Here is a 13,012-nt window from a genome sequence, read left to right on the forward strand (position 1 = left end):
ATTTTGACACAATTTGTTGTATATCAATCACAGCTATGCCCCTACGTTTAATTTTTTTTTTCGAATTTTTAATTACTAGAAAAGAGGAGCATTTAACAATTCATATGAAATCGAAAAACAGATTTCATATGAATTGTTAAATGCTCCTAATTTTTCCAATAATCAAAAAAGATAAACGTCCCGTCCCCTACGACATAGCTATGGTTGATATACATCAAATTATGTAAAGACATTTTCCATAATGTCAATATCCAGAGAGGAAAATGAGGACTACGTTTGTATGGAGAACCAGCCGTCCCCTTTCCTCTCAATGAGTAGATACATCAATTTCCTAATTAGCATTTATAACTAAAATACCTAATGCTAAAAATTGATTTTCGTAGCTAGGATAGTACTTTTAGGTAGGTACAGTGTATCGAAAGTTGTTATTGTGAAATCGTATGGATCATTTTTGTGACCTATGAAATCAATACTTTTAGACTAATTAGGCAACAATACAGATACATTATATATTTGCAATCCATTATTGCCTATAATAGATTAAAGAAAGTGTACGTATAAATCGTTAATAAAAGTAATAATCATTAGAGTTTGGGTGTTTAGTTCCCGATAGCGTCATCGAGTGCTTATTAAAGCTTGCATGTCATGCAGGGGCGTATATCGCCGGGAGTAGCAGTGCGTCTAGGACGGGCCTGCGCCTACCAGCCTGTTGAGCCTGTAGTGTAGAGACTCATGCCTAAGGTTATATAAATAGGTGAAGAGGGGCAGCGGAGAGCTCTTGCACTTTCCTGAGCGAACAGCGCGACTCGGCGGCCAGTCCTCGGCGAGCGTCATGGCTCGACACGCGTACTTGTGCCTCGGGCTTTTGTTGCTTGCTTGCTACGGTGAGTACCTACCCTACCTACCTAACATACATGCAAAAAATTCGCACAATTTATGATTTATATCCCTTTTGTTACCATTATTATTGTATCTTGTTATTGTCTGATTTATTTTATTTATTGAATATTATCTATATAGAGATTAAATAATTTCATTACCGGGTATAGGTACTGTTCCTGTTAACTGATATACTTATATATTTCAAAATAACTGGAACTATTATAGAAAACAAATGTTTAAGTAAAGTTGAACGTAAGTAGATTAGTTTTAATTTTTATCTATTAATTAAGTAAGTAACAAATTTATAGATATTGTTTATTAGTTGTTGCATTGTAAAAGTATTATAATAAAGTTAAAGTTCGTCAATATTGAATACTATTGGTTCACCCGCTACGTGGCCGGGTACTGGCGCTGACCTCGATTTCTTTTCGTTTCAACTTTCAACAACCACATCAACTTATTTATGGAACGGAATTGCAATTCTTGGGCTTAAGTACTTAAATATTTCACGGTAGTTAACAAATTGCTCGTTAAGTACCGAGTTTCCTTCAGCGTCGGATAGAGAACCACTTTCATTATCATGCTTACGTTTCACTTCGCTGGCTGCATTACCAAAGGAACAGTAGGTACCTTTAAAACAAGTTTAAATTTAACTAGTCGTAACGACAACATAGGTAACGCTGCAGTGAAACGGTACCTACTACATTCCTTTACACGCGGTGTTGTAATCGCGCGCTGAGCTGCGTTACCTAATAGGTGTTAAAGACTCAACAGTCTTAACTTACGATATTTTACTAGGCAATAAAGATTTAATTACTTTATTGTTCACCATTACTTTGTTCAACACGTAAGCAATCACTTATATGTACATCAAAACATAAATCATGGCAAATCTAAACTTTCTTAAAGAATCAGGAAAACTATATAATATCGCCTCTACACATCATATGCAATATGTAAGATTAGCAGAAATTATAATTATAAATAGCCATGAAGGCCATATTTTTTGAGGAGATGTTAGTCGTGAATATAACGTTTTTCTCATATGTGTATTGGTTGCAGTTAGCGGCGAGCGTGTGAAGCGACAGGACGAAGACAACCCCTCCGATGATGTGAACGCCGAACAATTGTGCGAGGGCCGCCCCGCCGACGAGTACTTCCGACTCACTGTGGAGGGCGACTGTCGCGACGTCGTCAGGTGAGACAGACACCATATATCTCCGCACACTACAGGTCAAACGAAGTGGCGCTCAACTTTGTTAATAGCGTTCCAGTAAAGCTGCTCAACAAAGAAGCAAACTCACTCATGGCACACTGTGGCCACACTTACTATTTTATTAATTAGGTTCTGTCTTACTACTTAATTAATTATTTGCACACACATACTTGTTTTTCAACTCTAAACACAGAAGAGAAAACAAGTATGTAACCCAATTAGTTTCAATGACCGGTATCTAAGCAAACCGGCGTTCAATCATCACTGGGTAGGTATTAACTACGGCTATTAAGCCCTAACTTACCTCATTAATTAAATTGCAAGTTTTTATTACGAAATTTGGAAGATACACCCACGCACAAAGTTTAAGTCATAAGTTAGAATTCCTGTTAGAATTTTTATTGCCGCTTGTCGACTTATTTATGTGCACTTGTTAGTATGCAAGACCTTGATATAGCAAGCTTGTGAACGGAACGCTCACCATCGTGGCATGAATTTAATTGGTTCGTGTATCTGACTCACACAAATAACTGACAAAAAGTAACTCATTCCATCGTATCGTACCTAAACTTATATAAAATGTTTATTGTGAGAGGGACTTTAAATATACATATACACCTAATATATACCTAAGTAGGTATCTACCTATACAATTTTTTTTTTTCATAAAATATGTTACGCTATTATTATGTTTTCCCCTCACTAGCTCGGAAAGTTGTCGTTTATCCTTCAATACAAGCGGGGAAAAACGCGTTTTATCCACTAGTGGGGAAAGTAATTTGACCTTGGATGGAGCGTGTTTAAGTAGCTTGACAGATAACAAAACGTAAAACGCTCATGATAATGGTTCGTTCGATATTAATTATCATTAAATAAATGGTTTGAGAATCTAATAAAAATACCAAATTTAGCTTTATTTAATGATTTTAAGTCATAAACCTTAAAATTCCATAAGAAACGTTTGTTTTTTTATAATGATGTTAAATATAATTCTGAACGCACAAGTTGAGTCGATGCAATTTCAAAACGCATCGTTGACATTTCATACATCAGAAATGTCAACATTGTCAACAAATTTTTTACTTAAAACCTTTTCTCACCGACTCGCGTAAAAATACACAACTTCCAGAGTTTTCTGTTATAATATCGTAAAGAAATGAGTGATTCCAGTGATGAAGATGATCTAAACGCCTGTGGATGTTGCACTTTCCTCGCTATAGTGAGGTGAAAAGTTTTGTGTTACACACGGGCGCAAATGTATTTTACTTCTCGTGTGTTGAAACACTCGCTACGCTCAGGATTCTATTTTAGAACCACTCGCTTCGCTCGTGGTTCACCTATAGAATCCTTTCGCTTGCTCGTGTTTCAATTCTACACTCGCGGGTAAAATACAACTTTGCACCCTTGTATAACAAATAACTATTTTCTCATTGAGTTGCTGATCATTTCACCGTTTTAACGCGACTATGCAATTTGTGCAAAATGCACACTACTGTACAATACAGTGATTCAGGAGACGTGATGCCTGTATATATATATATATTCTTATTCTATTTGATTTTATAGGTACCTTCAATTCAATATGAATTAATGTAAAAAGTGAATTGTTGTAATGACTGCTATTTGGGGTCACTCAATAGTTTCAACTCTAGTGTTTCGATTTTGATTCCGTTTACCTTGAAGTTCCTCTGCCTCCGTCAAAACCGGTGCGCTAGAGTTGATATGTTGGGGGTGACACCATAAGGTGCCAGGACTGAGAGCCTCGCTGTGTACAGGTGCGACAAGGGCGGCGAGAACGGCGTCACCAGGCTCGCCTCAGTGCGCTGCCCCGGGGGACTCGCCTTCGATATCGACCGCCAAACCTGTGATTGGAAAACACATGTTAAGAATTGTGACAAATTAGAAAGTAAGTTCTGACAAATGAAGGAAGTGGTCTTGCGGAGGGCTAGGCTTCCGTCCCGTCGATTGAATTCCGGATTATACCTACGCATCGTAATTCGTAACCGGACACGATAGCCTTCCGCATTTCCACTTCCTAGCTATTTATGCTGAATTTAATCGCGAATTTCTTGTCAACGCAGGTGCACTAGGTCAGGTCTTAAACAGATCACTTGCCCATCCGGACTGGCCTTTGATCTCGATAAACAAACCTGCGACTGGAAGGGTAAAGTGACCAACTGTGACAAACTCGAGAGTAAGTGCAGAAACAGATGCTATTCGCGCATAGCGAGCAATCGGGCTTGGGTAGAGGACCGCGCTGCACAGTAGATTAGGTGTTCTGCATGACGCCCCGGACCCGGATGGAGGGCCGGCCCGGACCCGGACGGACCGACCCGCTATGCTCTTGTCAACATTTCTCATAATGTTTTTAACTGTTATAATATAAACCCTGTTGATTTAAGAGAAGTCCCACTTAATGAAATTGTCTACGTCAGTTTAATACTTATGAGATAATGTTGATGCATAAACTTGTAATGATTAAAATAATAATGTAAAAATTACACTAGCGAAAAGATTAGTAACGAATAAATTAAAAAAAAACTAACGTGAAACACTTTTCCAGTAGATTACAATTTCACAACAGTCCCCCCACACGACAGGCGTGTGCCTCCTTACCACAGCAACACGACTCTCCCACACCTCTTTACACGACGAGAATCTTTCTGACACTAACCCCACGCTTTAAGCTTCATTATTCTTCCTGGATTCACCAAACTGAACTACCAACCTAATTCCATTTTTTCTAGTTTTCGCATTCAACTTTATAATACCAATGGATGGGATACACTAAACTTAATTTAAGCTTATTGGCACTGATATGTATTATACACGCTTGAAGTATTAATAGATACTAGCTTCGTTTTACATAACTACTTATCACTTTATCCGAGTCCCTTTATGAATAAAATGTAATATCCATTATTATGAACAAATAGACAGACCTAGAAAACAATCTTAGAAATAAGTACCTATATCAATCGTTATTACTTATGGTATTGTGCCTATTTCAAAATGTATAACTATTGGATAAATATATATATATATATATATATATATATATATATATATATATATATGATTTTCTTGTTTGACAACTTTATTCATAAACGGACAACTTAATTACCATGTATTTTTCAAATAAAATATTCGAAGCACTCAGTATAAATATGTATACCTAAAGCTCTACCACCTATTAGGAGGTTCTTTCAACATCCTTCTTTCTTACAAGTATATGTTACCATTGTTACCTTTATCATCTTACAACTTTCCCCTCTTAATAAAATTCCTCGTGACTTAAATACTTAAGCATTAAATGTCTCACCTACTTATTTTTTTCTTGTTCACATTGAACCTATACGTCCCAGTCCCACCTTTAAACAATGGTCACTTTCATGCTTTGCCAAGTTTCTCCCCCTTTCTTACTTTATCACATTTTATTCTTAAAACACATTAGCGACAATTTTATGAGCACCACATAAAATACAATTTATAATGAATAATTTTGCACTTGCACAATTTGGTACGTAACTACCTACTACCGCTACTACGTACCTAACGTGAATACGTTAGGCCTCATAAGCACGAGCACTTTTAAAAGCGTTTGAAACTTTGAATGACACAAATGGATAAGCGTTGGCCGTTAAATCGTAGTTAGCGTGCGGACGCGGACGGATTCAAGAGCTTCATTAACGCGCGTTAAAAAAGCGCTCGTGCTAATGAGGCCTTAGGCCTATGAATAGATCCTTACACACCGTCGAGATTTAGCTCAAATTTTTAAGTTTCGATTTATGATTTTCAGAACCAAGGAAAATTTTACCAATCTTAAAAACCGATGAGCCTATTTGCCCAGAAGGAAAATTGGCCTGTGGAAGTGGAGACTGTATAGAAAAGGAATTGTTCTGCAATGGAAAACCCGACTGCAAAGACGAATCTGACGAAAACGCCTGCAGTAAGTAGTTTACTAGTCAATTATAGAATTTACATCAATACAGTTAATTGACTAATTTGATTTTCAAATAAGGTTGTCGTCAAACAATTATTCGTAGGTAGGTATATCAGTAATTCGAAACTTAAATTAATTTATAATATATTATGTTGGTAGTAGAGATATTACTAGATACCATAATTTAGTGTATTTAGTTAGTTATGCATGTTACGAGTATGACTAGATATATACTCGTACCATATGACTACCCTCCTTGACTACCATATATATGAGTACCTCTAGTAAGAATTTCATTCGGTAGCGTGACGTGACGTACGCGTTTGCGTTAAGTTTCATTTTGTATGGGATTTTGAGTTTCCAAAACGTCCTGCTTGGCGCGCTGTTCAAAATCCCATACAAAATGAGACATAACGCAAACGCGAACGCACGTCACGCTGTCGAATGATATTTACCCTAGGGGTTCTGCTCTGTTAAAATGGTCAGTTTAATGTATTGATGTTAGTACAGCAAATAACAATATTATTGTCCTTTGTATTACAGCTGTCGACGTAGATCCAAACAGAGCTCCCGACTGTGACCCTAATCAGTGCACACTACCTGATTGTTTCTGCTCAGCTGATGGGACGCGTATTCCTGGCGGAATCGAGCCCAATCAAGTTCCTCAGATGATTACCATTACCTTCAACGGAGCCGTGAATGTTGATAACATTGACTTGTACGAACAAATATTCAACGGGAACCGCCACAACCCCAATGGCTGCACAGTACGCGGTACTTTCTTCGTCTCACATAAGTACACAAACTACGCCGCCATTCAAGAGTTGCATCGTAAGGGACACGAAATCTCCGTTTTCTCTATTACACACAAGGATGACCCGCAATACTGGACTAGCGGTAGTTACGACGACTGGCTTGCTGAAATGGCTGGCGCACGTCTTATTGTTGAGCGCTTCGCTAACATCACTGATGCTTCCATTATCGGTGTTCGTGCTCCTTACCTCCGCGTCGGTGGCAACAAGCAATTCGAAATGATGGCTGACCAATACTTCGTGTATGATGCTTCTATCACTGCTCCTCTTGGTCGCGTTCCAATCTGGCCCTACACACTGTATTTCCGCATGCCGCACAAGTGCAACGGCAACGCACATAATTGCCCATCTAGGAGTCACCCCGTTTGGGAAATGGTTATGAACGAGTTGGACCGCAGAGACGACCCCACCTTTGACGAATCTCTTCCCGGTTGTCACGTAGTCGATTCTTGCTCTAACATACAGACCGGTGACCAATTCGCCCGTCTTCTGAGACACAATTTCAACCGTCACTACAGTACCAACCGTGCCCCGCTAGGTCTGCATTTCCACGCCTCATGGCTTAAATCTAAAAAGGAATTTAGAGACGAATTGATCAAGTTCATTGAAGAAATGCTAGAGAAAAATGATGTCTACTTCACTTCACTCATTCAAGTCATTCAATGGATGCAAAATCCCACAGAGTTATCATCTCTCAGAGACTTTCAAGAATGGAAGCAAGATAAGTGCGATGTGAAAGGTCAGCCTTTCTGCTCTTTGCCCAACGCCTGCCCTTTGACTACCAGAGAGTTACCAGGAGAGACACTGCGCCTGTTCACCTGCATGGAATGCCCGAACAACTACCCGTGGATTTTGGATCCTACGGGAGAAGGTTTCAATGTTAAGAAGTGATCTCTTAAATTAAATTAAAAGACTGTACACTTAATGTAAATAATACTCAATACCTAATGTTAATAATAATTACATGTTTATTATGAATGTGTGAAAGGCCGATAACATTATGATCGTTTATTATATCTCTCAACTTGTAACATCCGACCCACAAGATAAATTTGTATAGAACTGATAACTTCATATCCAATTTTGGAATGCCATTTGCGTGGGCACTAAGTTGACGTCAAACCATTGCCTTACACTTGTCTCTGCCAGGATGGATAGGCGTTAATATATGTAATATTAGGCTTACTTATTACCTACATAAAAAATAAAGAAAGGAAATTTGGACATTGATACATTTGATTATCTACCTACCCTTCGTCCCTATTTATTAGATGGCAGCACCTCAACTATAAGATGGAGCATTTACTCTTACTAATAGTATAATAAGGCACGTATTTAACCGGTCAACTAATTAATCGGATTTCAGTAACTTAAAAAAATAAAAATAGGTACTAAAATTAATACTTTGGCAACTAAAGCGGAGCATCAAATTATTCCAATATGATTAGTATTTTAATGCCATTACAGCTTTCGTTTATTTAAAGGCAAGTACCAATTATTTATTTGGCAACTGAATTAGTATATTGGAGACTATTTGTGAAGCACATTTTAACAAGAAAACGACTATCTATTAATTTAAAAATGAAGTTCTTTTAAAATATTTAGATAGCAAATTAAGGTAAATGCACACTTAAAATTTGTATTTCGACCATTATTACTCGTGCTGTCATTTTAATATAAAAAAGGATCCTAAAAAAGTTATTGTGGTCGTATAAACATTGAACCTATGGGTAGACCACTTAAGGTGTTCGATTAATGTCGTGGTTAAGATAATGTTTATGGAATAATAACGGAATGTTAGTGTGTACAAACATCACGTTATAATTTTACTAGGCTACTACTAGTGCACGTGCAGCGCGCAGCGCGTGTAGGTGTAGGGATTTAAAAAAATCGCCACCATTTTTTTATTATTTCTACAAAAAGACAATGATATTTTTTAAATGTCATAAATGTAAACAGCTAGGTACGCAAAGTAACACTTTTTGAGTAAGTAATTGTATTAAAAATAGATTTACCTACTCAATGAAATACCTATGCTTGAAATATCAAATTTTAAAGAACCTTATGAATCTTATGATCATTCAAACTATATAACACCCAATAAACGAATTACCTACCTTCCTTAGGATAAATTCTTAGGTCGTTATGCCTGAAATTTACCTAATGAACGAATTACCTGAATTTAATATGTCATTTTGTATTTGTACGCTCGCTTCGCTCTCTCGGTACTTACATGAGTATTTAAGTCCCAGTTAATTCTTACATGCTCCTCCTGGCCTCACTCACAATCACACCTAACGATCACGATAACCTAACCTAACCCAGAACTTCAAATTTTTAAAATTTCATATTACTCAGAAATATGAATATTTTAAATTTAGAGTACCTTGAAAGATTTATGTGCGACGACCAGTGTGCCTAGGAGAAAGTGTTTAGATTTAACTTAAACTCGAATTAGTACTTATGACCCGAACCAAGTGCCAAAATAAAGTATGCTGGTCTTCTCCACTATGACCTTATGGCAGTCCACAATGGCGTTATAATTATAGTATCGTGTGAAACAAACGATGTATTATTACAAAATAAACCAATATTCATTAATATTAGCTGCTTCCGCAATTTAAATACTACCTGAAACGATGTGCTCAATATGATTACTTAGGCGTAAACAACTATATGACAACAAATAATAAAAATCATACGCTTTGCAATAACAGATGCCAATTTATTATTTAGTCGCCAAACTATCATTTCAAGATCCCAATTATTATTTTTTGTGGCTTGAATTTGATGCCAGTTTTTTTAATAATATGATGCTTGTATTTGAAGCCAATATAAATTTTTAGGCTCTAAAATATTAATGCACGGCCAAATTATATTATTATATGCCCAATGAACAATGAAAGTTCCTGTTTAATATTTTAGTTGCCCGGTTAATAATATGCCATAGTATAACAACTCGTGGTAACCACACTTATAGGCGCTTCCGTGCTAATTTACTTGCAGTATCCACGTTTTTTCCACACCGGGCATAAAGAAATAAGTAAGCATAGAGTGCTCACTCCATACATACATCAGTTTTGTTACCATAACGACTATTATTTTCGTAATCGACATCTAACACGACGTAACGACATCCGTCAAGTAGCGGAATTATTAGTACTGCTACTCGACACTAGATGTCATACATGTGTCGCGACTGACGTAAAGTGTATTGCTCAACAATTTACAATTAATATTACAAGCAGAAGTAGTTAAAAATAGAGTTCCGATTAATCCGGTTATAATATTAGCTGAAAATAGGGAATATTACGCGAAACTGCGCAGGGGGCGCCACTACCACAATCTGAGGGTCTATCGCAAAACAAGAAAATTGAAATTTCGTTATCTAAGATCTCTGTCACTTACATATTCGAGCTATCTACCTTCCATAATTCGAGCGATAAAAAGGCAGATAGCGAAATTTCGGATTCGCGTTTCCCGGTAGGTTTTCTGTAAACAAACCGCCGTGGTGCATCAATGTCATATTTTATTATCTCTGAAAACTTGTCAAAAAACTGTTAAAGGTTAAAGGCACAGTAGGTATGTATATATGGGTTACTCTATAGTAACTTATACTAGAGCGGTACTGTCATAGTAAATTTTGTAACCCCAGTAAATTCACTGCCATCTGTCGACACACTTTAAAACTAAAAATAAATATCTATAAAATTACGATAAAATGTATTTAAATATGGGTAAATGATTTTATTTATTTGCATTAATTATTTTTATGATTTTGACCCATGTTCTGTCACTGATATGCGTTAAAAATGTTAAATAACAAACGAAACCGTCAACGCCATCTATACGACAGCAGGCCAAAGCTAGTAGTGCCCTCTGAACGAGAATCAAATTTTCTTGATTTTCGAGGCACGTTTTTTTCTTAGACTGTATCCATCTATTACGGAGTTATATCTATCTTTGGTATAAGTTAATCTATGGTTCACTAAACGGGCTACTGCTGCACTCTGGTGGCAGAACATTGCAGTAATATAATACCCCCTATTGTTGAGCATTACACTTTCCGTTTGCCGCGAGCCGCGACATTTATTGTAGAGTAGCAGTACTGATAATTCCGCTACTCGACGCTAGATGTCGACTACGACAATAACAGTCGTTTTGGTAACAAAACTGATGTATGGAGTGAGCACTCTAAGCTTACTTATTGCTCTATGACACGGGGCAACTCATAAATTACTATTTGTCCACTGCAGCTGCAATCCAACCACGTGTTGGCATGTATACGGACAAAGTGCTCAAAATTATGTATACGAAATTTTCTAAATCCAAATAGGCTATTAGACTAATTTTTGAAAATGGTTCTAATTGATTGTTTATGACTTAATAATTACACTACATTGATATTTCCTTGAAATTTCCTGTATTAAATATAAAAAAACAATGTTAAAGTTTATTTATTTTGAACGCGCCATAAACGCTGTTTTTGCAAAGGGGCTAATCACGTGACACGTGTGACGTCACACGCGAGGAAACTCAGTCAATGACCTTAGTAAATCTTATGGTTTATGTGCATTGAATTGATTATTTCACTGTAAAATGGTATATAAATGGTGTATAGTGCCGCAATGTTCAAGTACGACTATAAAAAATCCAGATAAATTGTTTGTTTCCGTTCCAACGAATCCCAAAAAAAAGAAAAATGTGGTTAAAACTAACGCAAAGAGACCCAAAGAGCATTTTAGCGCATACAAATGTTTTTATGTGTGAAGACCACTTCGATGTAAGTAATAATTTAACTGTAAATAAATATGGTAGTTAAAGCAGCGGATTTTGTTGTATTTAACGAAACAAGATCTAGGTATTTAATGTATTACTACATAACCTCATAACATAGCTCTTTCAGCATTAGTTGGTAGTTATATAGTAGCATACTTTTTCTTTCAAACTAAAGTGCAGTATGGAGATACTATTTTCGTCATCGTATTCTATATATATATATCGTCGTCGTATTCGTATCATCGAAATCGAAATGTTCGTAAATAAACAATTTCTACGTATACTCACACAGCTGTTTTTACATTTCTAAGTTCCGCAACATAGTAATCCGGATTATCTTTAAAGAAAAGTGCAACCATTAATGCGTCTATGTCTGGTAGGTTGCCGCTATCAGCTTTCACATATTTCGGCTCCATTTTGAGATTCTTATGAATATTGTGCTACTAGATATACGGATAAATCGGAATATATCAGAAAACTGTGGTACAATAACTAAAATTAACTAAATACAAATAAAACAGTTAAAACACTCGAGGCAATCAAGAATGTTTACCCGCGTGTGACGTCATCCGAGCGTTGACCAATCACAGAGCGTTCACGTCCCTGATGAAATTTCAAAAAATATTAAATTTTCTTTCGTTTATTTTCCAAAAACTAAACATAATTTACATTCAAATATAGTGAAATATACTTTATTAGTTTATTATCTTTCAGGATGACAGCAATTCGTTATATATTTTTAATGTTGTCAAATACCCTATTGGTTACCCTTTCGTGCACGGCGTGCACCTCAGCCAACTGCAGTAACACGAAAATCAGCGGGAGGGATTGCCTCTTACTTTTTAATTTTTTTACTTTTCCGTTCTAAAACTTAAAACTTTTAATATATTGTCAATGGCATCCCAGTCTTTTAGCAAACATAATAAAAGTATTAAAAAATATAAATTACAATTTAATTATTAGGCTAGATCACCCATGTTATGTTTTATTTCTTTTTTAGGTATTAGTTTTAGTTTCGTAGGTAGTTTTAATTTTAGGTTACTTTTTATTGTAAGTTAAGATTTAATGAATTTATTATTTAAAAAAAATGAATAAAATAACAATTTTTATCTTATATTTTATTTTATTTTTATGAATATAGTACTTAATAACTTTAAAACCTTCTTCTTCTTCTTCTTTTAAAATTATGGCTTCAGCCCAGTGGGACTATTTCGCCAGTATCAAGGTATTAAGAGGTTTAAAAACGACAAAAATTGTACGGTTGTACAAGACAATGTACGGTAATTTGCTAACTCTTGTAAATCGATAGCTAGACTTTACAAGAAGCACGTGGACTACCGGCCGTTGACTCCAAGATGGTGGTTAAACGCGCTTCAAAAT

The 13,012-nt window shown here is 36.2% G+C and overlaps 1 protein-coding gene across 2 annotated transcripts; it reads left to right on the forward strand.

Moving 5' to 3' along the window:
- Positions 1-690: 690 nt before the first annotated feature.
- On the forward strand, positions 691-8,077 carry LOC134740983 (chitin deacetylase 1). Of its 2 annotated transcripts, none has more exons than XM_063673677.1 (5): positions 691-884; positions 1,945-2,080; positions 3,874-4,004; positions 5,898-6,047; positions 6,585-8,077. In XM_063673677.1, the coding sequence occupies exons 1-5, from the start codon at positions 833-835 to the stop codon at positions 7,742-7,744; spliced, it is 1,629 nt and encodes a 542-aa protein (XP_063529747.1). In that variant the 5' UTR covers positions 691-832; the 3' UTR covers positions 7,745-8,077. The 2 variants fall into 2 exon arrangements, with proteins under 2 accessions (XP_063529747.1, XP_063529748.1); XM_063673678.1 differs by lacking the exon at positions 3,874-4,004 and adding an exon at positions 4,180-4,292 and having other exon boundaries at positions 692-884.
- The last annotated feature ends 4,935 nt before the right edge of the window (positions 8,078-13,012 follow it).

The sequence above is a fragment of the Cydia strobilella genome, chromosome 4, assembly GCF_947568885.1.
Source record: "Cydia strobilella chromosome 4, ilCydStro3.1, whole genome shotgun sequence".
NCBI classification, from domain to species: domain Eukaryota; kingdom Metazoa; phylum Arthropoda; class Insecta; order Lepidoptera; family Tortricidae; genus Cydia; species Cydia strobilella.

Excerpts from the sequence above, each read along its gene's own strand:
- LOC134740983 (XM_063673677.1), top strand. The coding sequence starts at position 833 with ATGGCTCGACACGCGTACTTGTGCCTCGGGCTTTTGTTGCTTGCTTGC. Across the intron at positions 885-1,944 it reads TTTGTTGCTTGCTTGCTACG|TTAGCGGCGAGCGTGTGAAG; the intron begins GTGAGTACCTAC and ends TATTGGTTGCAG. Across the intron at positions 2,081-3,873 it reads GACTGTCGCGACGTCGTCAG|GTGCGACAAGGGCGGCGAGA; the intron begins GTGAGACAGACA and ends CGCTGTGTACAG.